The following is a 12,858-nucleotide window of genomic DNA, read 5'->3' as shown; positions in this document are numbered from 1 at the left end:
CAGGAGGACTTGAAGGCACCAGAAGAGTCTTTCTCAAGGAAATAGTAGAGCAAAACCTTGCAGTGTTTGAACCCACAGACTACTCGCATATCTTGTCCTTGTATTATGTATGATCTGGGCTCTGGGTTCCTTTCCCCAGCTCGGCGAAGCTAGATGGTCTACATTGAGGCCTATCCTATGATCAGCCAATCAGTCATACAAGTGCTTTCAAACCATTCAAGTTCAATAAAACTCAAAAGAGAACTCAATTCGGTACTGGCGCGCTGTCTGTGAAGCGGCTTTTTGTGTGGGTGCTTCGGGTGTGTATTCACAGAAAGCCACTTCACAGACAGCATGCCAATACTGAGTTGACTTCTCTTTTGTGTCTTATTGTGTTTGATCAAACACACTTAGAAAAATTCCTGTTATTGACGAGTATCGTTGTAAGTTTAACTCATTTTGCTTACAATGAGACTTAACATAAAATAAAGATTTGGGAAAAAAATGTATGTGTGTCTATTACGCCCCGGCTCTAGGGGAATAAAATCACTAAAGAGGCGTAATAATTAATTATTGGGTTGTGGTATGGAATCCCAGCAACGAATCACTCCGGTCGATAATCAAAAACTCATGCACAAAATTGAAGCAAAAGTAAGAAATTTATTAAAGAATAACAAGTGAAATAAAGAGCAAATCTTCAGGGTATCCAAAAGGCCAAAATAACAAACAAAACGAATATAAAAGTAAAAAAGGGGAAATTAATAACCTACTCAAATATCAAAAGAAAATACATTTATCTTACCTAATTCCCCGCCCAAAAAACAGAGAACAAACAATAACAAAATAAACAAGGCAGGACACCCCTACGCTCCACACTGTTAAGATGGCTTAGACATTAGGAGAACGGTTCAGAGATTATCACAAGATGCACGTTCACTTAAACTAATTAAAGTTTCTAATACACAATTTGATGATCGGCCGGAGGAAGGATTCCGGAGCTCTCAACCCACATGCGACCGAACCAAGAATGAGCTCCCAGACGAGTGCCAGCAGCGTCCTTATAAAGACCACGCCCTGACTGGACAACCAATGGCATTCGTACACCCCAATCATTGGGCAACCTATTAGAAATCAGAAAAACAAAACAAAACAAAAAAAACTAGAGAGAGAGAAAAAAAAGGAACAGAGCAATAGAGAAAATAATTAGCTAGATAAACACAGGTCGTAACAGTGTCTGATCCAGGTCATGTATTAATATTAATATAATTATTATTATTATTATGTTAGATTAATTTTGTTTATGCATGAAATAACACCGCATTTTTGGCTTTCTTCTTCCATCCGACCCCAGAGAGCGAGGAGTTTGGTCCAGTGTTCATTCAAGAGCCAGATGATGCAATCTTCTCCCTGGATTCAGATGATAAGAAAGTGATAATGAATTGCGAAGCCAGAGGAAACCCTGTTCCGACCTACAGGTACGGTTTACTAATTTCATTATCATGGATAAGGTTTTATTAAATGGATAATAAATGACATTTAATTTCTCTGGAGCTTTACTGTGAATCCTTATTATAATGTCTAAGTGACATTTCTGTTAGAATAATCCTAATGATGCAAATGTTGGACTTTCCTCGTGTGGATTCCTGATCAGAACTGATATAATGTGCTAGAATCATCATATTACTCAATACTCTCCAGACATGTGCTACAGTCTCACAGAAGTTCTAACCTTTGGGAAACAGACAATATTTCATCAATGTATCTGTTTACCGCCTATATGATTTGCTGAAAGTCTATATGCCTATGCATAAATAAATACAGGTGTTAGCGAGGTTGAATGATCCACTCTGTGCTTTACTGAGTTCTCAGACATTGAAGTGGTTTTGAGTTCTGGGTCGTAATTTAGATTAATATTAATGCTAAAGACACATCAAGTTGTATGCTAACATGCTCTTAAGCTATAATGTGATGTCCATATTCCATCAACAGAAAGAGGCCCAAATATACATTTAATTTTTCGAGAAAAATGTTGCATAAATTACACAATCAGTAAAAGTGCTGAAGTAGAAGCATTTTATGCATAGTGGTCATGAATTAGTTACCTCATTGTATAAATCTTTATTTATTTGTTTACCCCTCAGAATCTAATAATTTATTCTGTTTTTCTAATTAAGTCATTGCTTTTGCAGCTGGCTGATCAACGGAACAAATGTGGATGCTGAAGCAGATTTCCGCTACAGTTTGATTGATGGGAACTTAATAATACACAATGCGAGTGAGGCTATTGATTTTGGAAGATACCAGTGCAGAGCTGAAAACAGCATTGGCATCGTCCTGAGTCGAGATGCCCTCCTGCAGTTTGCCTGTGAGTAATTGAATACATTTTAAATGCTGGTATTCAGTGTTATTTTAGCATGGAGATACTTTTATAGTTTTTTATCGATATTAATATTTTTTTTTTATTATTTATGTTTTCACTTTAATTTTATTGAAAGTTATAATCATTTTGTTGTGTTGTTTTTCATATGAATTTTATGAATTTTTGATTCAGTTTTAGTCTTTTTAGTACATCATGTTAAATGAAAATGAGAAGTTGTTTTGGCAACTAGCTAAAATATATATTTTGAATATAATTTTATTTGATATTTTATAATATATTTAATTTTTGTTAACATTTATTCAATTAATTGTGAATTATTTATGTTTTTTTTATGGTTCTAGTTTTAGTTAACTATAATAGCCCTGCTGAAATTATTTGGGCTGATTTAAATAGAGCCAACTCTTTCCATCTATTTGATTCAGCATTGATCTGATGTGTGTTTCCCGTAGAAAGATGTACTGTAAGTCAATTCTTAACCACCATAGTACAAAGTAGCATTGTGGAAGCATTAGGCATTAGAGTGAAAAGTTTATTTTTATTTCTATATTTCATATTGATATTATGCCCAACCAGCATACCCAAATGCCCACCCTAAGACGGCCTCCTACTAATGTTACTGATTAAAAGTAAATGCAGTTAAAGGTGTCACCATGATGTTTTGTTCCTTTCCTTAAAATGTAGCCCCAAAGTTGTCTCCATTACTTGGGAAAGTGCCCTTAACGCTTTGCTTTCTGAAAGAAGAGCAAAAAACGTATTTATTTCCCTATTAATCCCTTGGCTTCCCTCCAAAATATCATCACAAGCCACGGAAGCATGCAGTGTGGAGCTAGAGGCACAATTGCTTGCTGGAAAACACATTGTTAGTTTTGCTTACAGTTTCCCCAAGAGCGATGGCCATACTAGCCTTATTGGCGTACCCGACGGGATTGTGTACTTCACTATTCACTGCCCATGGTGTTTTTTTGTAGAAAAACGAACACTTAGTGTATGTGTGATGTAACATTCTTACGGGCAGTAAATGTATTATAGCTGTGGTTAGGAAGCCTGTTTTTCGCTTCCCAAACAGTAACATTGAAGCATTGAAGAGGTGTTCGCTCGTGTTCTCTCGCCTACATGAAGAATGGATTCCGCCTTGCATTTTCTGCTCTTTTTCCATCAAAAAGAACACTGCAAACAAGATCCTAAAGTCATCCGGTCTTTTCTTTGAGTCTCCATATTAGCTGCCAGCCTGCATGAACACACTGTTCTGTTGTTTTTTTTGTTTTTGTTTTTTCTGTCGTCCTTGTCCATCGCTTGGCTATAACCTTGCTCCACTCATTGTGTGCCCATTCTGAAGGCCTGTCGGAGAGACAAAGGAAAGCTCCTGGCAGCAGACATTGGGATGCAGAGCTTTTCCCAGGCCTCCACATAACAAATGGCCACCATTCATCATCCTGTTGGACACCCAAGGATCATTCATTCTTATTGGCAGGGGGTGATCTCATGAGTCTGTCACGGTGCTGCGTCCATGCGCAATGAGGTTACGATAAAATGAATGAACCATTAATGCACCTTGCCACCAAAGCCAACGTGAAACGCTGTTCACAATCTATTTTACTTTAACTCGCTTATGTATTAGCGAGTGAAACAGTAAATTCAATGAGAAAATGTAGGGTGTGACTTGATTTTCTTCAAATGAGAATTGATTTGATCGTCAAAAGTGGGACTTAGTTTAAAAATAAAAAGGCATATTTTGGAATAACTGATGAATCATGCATAGTAACACTAAGAAAATGCAAACAAGTTAATTTTATTCATGATGGCCAAGCCGATTTTCTCACTCTTTGTTGAGTATTAAAAAGGTTTGTTTTTCATGTAATAGTATAGTTGGTTATCAGTTTGTATGTAGTTGGTTAAAAGTTTGCATATAATTTGTTATCAGATAGTCTCAATTCTGCCAAAGAGTAATGGAGTGCATTTCCCAAAAGCATTGTTAGTTTTTACAGTTTAAAGTTTAAACTACAGTTTAAAGGTGTGTCAATATTAACATAGCTAAACGATTTGGTGTTTCCCGAAATCATATTCGATCTGTTGTTAGAAGCATAATTTCTTCTTAGTATGACATGTAGACTTAAAAAGTTAAAAGCAAAATAAAGCAATACACTGGAAACATCTGGAAATGAAGAAAAACAACAGAGATCAAAATTATTAAAGTACTCCTCTGCTACTGTGTTAATTATTTTCAGCAATTAACTGGGTTGAATCAATGAATTATCAAAATCACTTGGTACTTGGTACGGTCATCACTCACCGGCTGCATGATGTCAAGAGTTCTAACCAATGTGGTACGAATGACGGATGTGCGACAAAGTTCCTACACTTTCGGAAAACAGTCATGTTAGCTAGTTAGTTTCTCCAACAAGGCATCATACCATTGTAGTTAAGTAACGTATTACGTCCGTTATTTGGGAAACACACCCCGATCAGGATTCACTCTGAATCTTTTAGACTTTCTCTTAAACATTCAAGACCTGAGCAAGCTGAAGTGCACTTAAAAGCCGCAAGAGCTGATATCTGTTGGCAGCTACTGCTGTGCAATTTCAAAATGATTAAAGGAAATGATTCCCAGTCTGGAGTGCATTGGTTGAGGTCTCGGTTCATGAAATGCAAACAGCTTTATTGGCCAGCCAGCGGTAGGGGAACATTTAGCTCGGATCTCTTTGTTTGCTGTCTTTGATTGAGGAAGCCAGGCATGAGTTTCCCAGAGATGGTCAACTGGGCCGTTTGGAGAGAGGCCTAGGCTTTCAGCCCGGCCATGGATGTCACAGCCCTCTCTTGGTAAGAGACCTCTCACAACTCTTGCCAGGGAAACCGGTTGGTGTGCACAGAGTATCCACAGCTCCCCTGGAGATTCAAAAATGTATTTTTATTTAAGAAAGAGGGAGATAAAGACAGAAAAACACTAGTCTGTATTCCTTTCACAGTTGTACCCCCAAAGCATTCCCTGTTGGGCCTTTTTTTTCTGTCTCTTTGTTTTGAGGAGCATAACTCCCTGGTTCAAGTTAGTTATCAGACCAAGCTTTGAAGTCTGCAGGCAGAGGGAGTGTCTCTGATCTCACTCCTTTCTGAGATCCAGCCTTCTCTCAGCAGACCTCTCCAAAGTGGAAGAATGTGACTTAGGCATCATGGCTTGAAAGAGCAAGCCTGTGGATATGTACATAGGGCGGGTCTGTTCAGAACTCCACTCTGTTTGACCACAGAAAACAGTGCCATCAGGAACTGGATTTTCTTGAACTAGAAATAGTCTAAATTTGAGAGATTTAACCCCAATTTATACTTCTGCGTCGAACTTACGCCGTAGCTACGTCCTAGGCTGTGCGTAGCGCGCGTACCCTTCGGCGTACCCTGACGTGCACCTCTCCAAAAATGTAACAACGCGTCAATTCTACGCCGACGCAAGCGCTGTGATTGGTTTGCTCAAACCGCTCCCTCGGGTTTCACATGCTCCCTCTGTGTGTGTCAACGCGGACAACGACGCGGAAGTATAAATTAAAACCAAAGCGTAGTCTACGGCCTAGAGGCTCCGGCGTAGGTCCGACGCAGAAGTATAAATCAGCCTTTAGGCCTGTGCTTTATATTTAAAGGCCTTGATGCCATAGTAGCTCCTGAGCACCCTTCACAATTGGATCACTAGGTATCACAGACCTGTATACTTGACGGGGTTGCCGCAAGCCCACAACATTGCAAGAACACAAAGCCATTTGGGACAAAGTTACATTTGATTATGAAACAACTGACCAGAGATGAAAAGGTATGAAAATGTTATCTCACGATTAGAGTGACCAAAATGATTGTGGTTATCAATATTATCACAGTATTATTAAAAATGTTCTAAAAGTACTGATACACACACTGAAATAATTTCACGAAGTTTAATATCGAAAACCAACAAACAACAAAGAAAAGTATCAGCACTATCAGACGCGACACTAGGACACTCTACTCGGGGTGCATTTATATTTCTTAGGGGAGCCAGCATCCAAAATGAAACTGTGTTCCACTTAGGTTGGTGGTTGGGTCCCTCTTAGCTGAAATCGCATTCAGATGTTGGGGTAAACATTAAAATAATAATATTAACAACAACAGATGACTTACAGCATAACATGTTATTTCCCTGCATGTATTAATATGTACTACATCTTCAAAACGTTTTTACAATTTTTTATTTTTATTTTTATAAATAAACCTCATATTTAAACCATTTTTAAGAATGAATAAAATTAAAAGCTTCGAGTCTATAAATTTATTAACAGGCAATGATGTCAATTGTTTTGATTTTAGTTGACTTGACTAACTTGACCTCAAAGCAGAAATGAACTTGAGCATTTCCTGTAAACCTAATCACTGCTGTTAACTTTACCAAAAAATACATTCAGTCCCATTCATTAAATGATTCACTGCGTGTGGCACAGTTGCGCATGTTTTGACATTTCTGACGGAAAATCAGTTTTGAATCACTAATGGATTGTAAATTGGTAAGTTGGATAAAGGGAAAAAAAACATGTTCAGGACAGTAAATGGAGAGAATGTTCTTCATAAATATATATGTAATGGAACAGATAATGGAATAGAATGTGACCTTGAGTTTATTTATCTATAAAAAAAAAAAATGCTAACCCTAACCATTTACTTATTATGAGTCTGGTACGGAAATATGGCCATATTTAAACTTTTATGCACTTTTACTGAGGTTATACCTATTTTGACATGAAAATCCCAAGTGTACATTTCATCCAAGATACACTAGACTTTGCTAGTTTTAATAGCTAATAATAATTAATACATAAATTCATAACTTTTTTGTTGAATAACAAAAAATACTCATTAAACAATGTACAATTGTTTAAGTACTAAAGAAGAGAAGTATACAGAACAATCATAAAGAATCAGAACATTTTCAACCAACATCTAGATTTCTTTTGCTAGGCTGTTGTTTTAATCCAAATAAAAATGTGAAAAGGTGTATGAGTAAACAAATGTTTGTATAACATTTTTAGTGTTATTTGAAAAACACCATCTGTTCTAAAAAAATAAACCATTCATATAATAAAGTTTCTAGAATTATTCACAATAACAAAACGGTGTATGTTCATTACCACATACTTGCAATGTTACTTATAGTTAGTAGAATGTCTGTTTGAGGACCATCACAATAAACAGTTAGAAGATATTTAGGTGTCTACTAATACTTTAATGAGAATTAGTTGATATGTAATTGCAGAGTTACTTACAGTCAAAAGAATGTTCAAAAGGGACCATTAAAATAAAGTGTTACCCAGTTTTTATATTTCCATATCGCATGTGAATACTAGACTTTGTCGCCTTGTGTAAAAAGTACACACCCAGTCGAATGGCAGTCCGATCAATAAAGATGCATGAAGCTTAAATTACCCCTTAAAAAGGTCATGAATTGTCTTAGACTGCCACACAATTATTGAAATGAGTGCACCAATTCTTGCAGATTCTTATCTTATCTCCCATCCTCCCTTATAGTTGAGAACAGATGAATATCGATTTACCCTACAAAGGTCTCATTTTACCATGCAAGATGAAGGGTCAGGAAAATACGAGATGCAAAAGAAGAAAGAAACCCAGTCAACAGATTTTTATCTTTTCTATCCCAACTTCTATCAAAGGGGTCCATTATCTTTATGTGGCCCTTTTTTATGACGCTCATCCCGAGAATCCATTGCGTACTTTTCGTGTAAATAAAGCCAATTTTAGCAGGACCGGCTGCCCTCATAATTTACCACCAGTTACATTAGCAAGCGAAGAAAGAAATAAAACGAGAGAAAAAAAAAATCACGTGTCATCCCACTCTCATGTTTCTTGACCCTAGATGTCTAAAGATATGTCATTTGTCACATATTTTCCTTTGACCATGTAGGAACAACAAAAGAAAATCTATTTTCCCATTTAGACTACAGTGGAGAGCATTGATTAGTTATAATTCATATGTCTAGAGTAAATTGACGAGGGGCAGGGATAACACGCTGATATGGAGAACAAGAAGGCGGCAGTGACAGCGCCTGATAAATCAATAATCTGCTCTGTTACAATGGGATTCCCAGCCTCTCCATCCCAGTTCTCTCGTGACAGTTTGTTGGAGGAGATCACTTTTCCAAGGCCATATATTACACAGCTCATACCGATCCTTCTTTCCTGCCATGGAGTCGGGGAGAACCAACAGACATTTTCTGCATTCCAATAGCACACCCTGTCAGCCGCCCGCTTCACATAAATAAGACATAAACTATTGAATTGCTCTCTCTTAAACATTATTTCTGTCTGTCTATAGTCCCAGAGAGGTGTCTTCTATTTTTGCACCAGATGCTTTCGTTTTTCATGGAAAAATGAAGCTTTGATCTTATTCTTTTTCATTTTGTGCAGCCTCCTGTATGAGTTTTAAACACAGGTGTTGCGCCTGTTGATTTCTCTTTGTGCTTTAGGAAATGTGATGTGTGAAATTAAGAAACAGGCAGAGACCAAAACTTAATTTGTACTTGCTTTTAGTAAGAAGGATAATTTGATGTAACAAAACACCCAATAATATAATAATCAGTGAACCAAATATACTTCCAAGACAATGAACATCTATTTACAAATTATATACAACATAAAAGATTATTATAAAGTAAGGGGCAAGAGCAGTGCTAAAGAAAATAAATAAATAAAACACATTAACTAAACCCAAGCACAAACGCTAAACTTAAGTGAAGAAAACAGGAAAGAAAATATCTTGAGCGTAGGACGCCATTAACTGCACTACCTAATAAACATAAATACATGGGTTAGCACCGGCTCATAATCTATTGTGTTAAATAACTTTGCTCTATGTGTTGTGAGATGTAAATCATGTGAAGACTGGCGTTCTTCTTACGAGTACGAAACTGCTGCCTATAGGCCTCTGGAATTAACTCATGAGCTTTAAGTAAGGCTAGCTTAACCACATCTTCTAATGACAGGGTTGAATAAACCTCCAAAGCTTTCCCAGCCAACTTACATTGCAACAGTAATGATCTTTTGGCCAGACCAAAGAAGTTGCAATCTTTTCAAAGGCGTTAAAATAGCTATCCACTTCCGATTCACGAAAACTTGGCACTAAAGCAATGTGCTTGCCCACAACAAAAGTGGCGGAACTCGAATTATATGAATTGTCACTTACCGATGAGGAGTTCCGCTAGACGATCACACCGCTGCAGCCTTCGCCATCTCGATGTTCAACTGTCGAAGCTTAACCTCCTTAACGGCTTCAATTTCGAGCTTGCACACCTGTAGATGCAGATCTAGCTCTGCTGGCGAATTTGTGCTCTCTCTCGAGCTTCCATCCGGAGCCGTACGATCCGCACTCTCATCTGTGCCTCCCCTTTCGACCTGGGAGTGCCTGGTAAAAGGGTTCAAAAGGTGGAAGAGTTGCCACAATGTTAGCTTTCGCCTCAGCTGCGACTAACTCACCTTCCCCTTTACCCAGTTTCCCAGCATTCTGCTCCTCGCCGGCAAGATCTGCTCTTCAGTTTACCCCAGGCAAGCTTTAAACTCCAGAACTGATTAAGCAATCAATTAATTCAGCTTTAATTTTCTTTTTCAAAAATTGTTTGGGGCATAACAACTTGGAAGTGGTTAGCTATTAATAACAATTCAACTTTCCTGCATTTATCAATCACCTCTAATGAGGGATTATCCACAAAGCTCTGCAAGTTAAACACCATCAAACCTCATCACAATGTGCCACCAGACTAAATTTGCTCAACCTAACATTCACACAAAATTCTGCCTGTAGCCAGCTAACACACATCTCACTCCTCAACAAAGGAGAAAAACTTTTTTTTTATGACGAGCCCTCCCAAAACAATACAGGACGTAACGCTAACCGACAACTAATTGATTGGCTGATAGATTCTAAAATCATTGATATGAATCTCAACTCGAATTTGTAAAAAAATTCCAAACATTATCATGGTTGAGTACATTTTACAAGAAAATAATACGCCGTTCCCGCGGCGGTAAATTGCGGGTGTGTATTTGCTGCCTTTTACCGCTAAGAGGCGCTACAATCACAGACTTTGAAAAGTGTCAGGTTATTCTCTCTATTGTGTAATCTGCCGCCGCGCTGCGGCTCATTCAGAGCGATTGAAAGCTGGTAGCGGATGAATTTAAGCGAAACATTGTAGTTAAACGAATTATAATCACAATACTGAAATTACTGAAATTAAATGGAATAAATAATGAAATCATTTCAACATAAAACATTGCAATAGAAACATATTAGGCTACATCAATGAGGCTTTGCAAGAGCATAAAATACCTTATCTTAAAGGGATAGTTCACCCAAAAATGAAAATTCTGTCAGTATTTACTCACCCTCATGTTGTTCCAACCCTGTAAGACCTTCGTTCATCTGAGATCTGATCTGATCAGATCTGAAAATCTGAGAGCTGGATCACTCCTCCATAGGCTTCTTAAGGGATTGAAGCTTGTTCCCCGAAAAGTTATTAAAGACATCGTTAAAATAGTCCAAGTGACTACAGTGGCTCAATCCTAAGTTTATAAAACGACGAGAATACTTTTTGTGCGCAAAAACCCCCAAAAATAACGAATTTATTTCAACTATACATTTCCTTCTCTGTGGGCCTCGAGTCAGTTCACTAGTGTAGCGGAAGCTTCTGTTGTTGTACGTTACACGCATCACACACATGACCAGCGTCGGCCAATAGTGAGCCTACGTGTGACGTAGGTCTTCGCAATAACACTACGTTAACTGACTAGAGGCCCACAGAGGAGGAAATGAATAGTTGAAATAAATTCATTATGTTTGTTTGTTTTTGCGCACAAAAAGTATTCTCGTCGCTTGATAAACTTAAGATTGAGCCACTGTAGTCACTTGGACTATTTTAACAATGTCTTGGCTGGCAAGTTTCAATCCCTGAAGAAGCCTAAGGAGGAGTATGGAGGAGTGATTCAGCTCTCAGATTTAATCAAAAATATCTTAATTTGTGTTCCAAAGATGAACGAAGGTCTTACGGGGTTGGAACAACATGAGGGTGAGTAAATACTGACAGAATTTTCATTTTTGGGTGAACTATCCCTTTAACAGCATTCAGACGGTAGCTCTGTGGTCAGTGCAACAACATGAGCCTCACGGAGCTTCAAGCGATCCGAGATCGAACCTCATTGTAGCCTACATGCTGATAACCGATGTTGGCCAACAGTGTTTATGTTTTTCCGTTCTTGATGCTTAAATAGGTAATCGTTTATTAGCAAGTTTATTAACAGTTTATTTATTTAAAGTCAAGTGTTTTCTTTAATTATCAATGGCATATTACAACATAAATTTGCTACATTCCAGTAGAGCTGCTGCACAGACGACAAAACTGATGAAGGAAGATTGTCAGCCGATCGCGTCAGAAAATGAAAATGAAGAAGCTCGTCTTTAATCTGCAAAATTATTGTTTTGTGAATAATTCACGAAATTGAGATGAATGACAGTGATACCATAGCATAGCAGCAGAAGCCATAGGCCATAGCAACAGAAGAAATTTGTCAAAACAGATCAGAAAAAAAGACAAATTTTGTTGACTTTGCTACACAAAAAAACAGACTAACTAACTTTTTCTTTGCCTCTCTTTCGCGCTGGATCTCTTTTTAGCAAGTTTATTTTGTCTCCGTCACTGCGCGCGCCAGGTCTCTATCGAAATTAAACATTTCAGGGTAAAAACACATCATACAGCTGATAATACTGTATATATCGCTGCGTGTCATCCATAAAAAACACACAACAACAAAAAATACTAACAAATTATTTAACCTTTGTTGCTTCAAAGACACAGCATTGCCTTTTTTAATTCACATTACAATAAAACAAGGTTGATCGAGAATTAAATGTATTGCTCACTCCCATTCGTTTCTTGGCATGTACGCGTTTCGTCAACAATTCATGTTTAGTTAATGCCAGATTGTTGACAATCATACACACTGCTCAAACATTCTAAAACTCTACAAAACCAGTTGAAACAACTGGATTGAACACTTCAATTGAAATTTTGTGTGAAAAAACTTGAAATACAAAAAATAAACTACAATATTTATAATTTAATAAGATAGGGCCTACATTTGGACACATCGAGAGATTTATCCTTAAAAGAATTTTGCCTTTGCATGCTCATCTCGCTGGCTATCCGACTCTCTCCACATTAAAGACGGAACATTAACACCTATATTGTCCTGCACGCACGACAAAGCAAATTAACTGTCCCTCCAAACCCCCCCACAGGCTATCTGACTTTGAGACTGACTTAAAACAAAGAGAAGTCACAATTCACACTTAAAGGGTTAGTTCACCCAAAAATGAAAATTATGTCATTAATGACTCACCCTCATGTCGTTCCTAGCCCGTAAGTCCTCCGTTCATTTTCGGAACACAGTTTAAGATATTTTAGATTTAGTCCGAGAGTTTTCTGTCC

General features: G+C 37.6%; 1 protein-coding gene across 3 annotated transcripts in view; it reads left to right on the top strand.

Moving 5' to 3' along the window:
* Window positions 1-12,858, top strand: part of cntn5 (contactin 5) — a 442,606-nt gene that overhangs the window by 233,319 nt on the left and 196,429 nt on the right. For all 3 annotated transcript variants that reach the window (XM_077248331.1, XM_077248330.1, XM_077248329.1), the window contains exons 4-5: window positions 1,331-1,454; window positions 2,169-2,344. In XM_077248331.1, the coding sequence (XP_077104446.1) occupies window positions 1,331-1,454; window positions 2,169-2,344 (300 nt within the window). The remainder of the gene's footprint in view (window positions 1-1,330; window positions 1,455-2,168; window positions 2,345-12,858) is intronic.

This window comes from Siphateles boraxobius, unplaced genomic scaffold (genome assembly GCF_051911475.1).
Source record: "Siphateles boraxobius isolate OS27281-9 unplaced genomic scaffold, OSU_SipBor_1 30, whole genome shotgun sequence".
In the NCBI taxonomy this organism is placed as follows: domain Eukaryota; kingdom Metazoa; phylum Chordata; class Actinopteri; order Cypriniformes; family Leuciscidae; genus Siphateles; species Siphateles boraxobius.
This window is presented reverse-complemented; position numbering and strand designations above follow the sequence as displayed.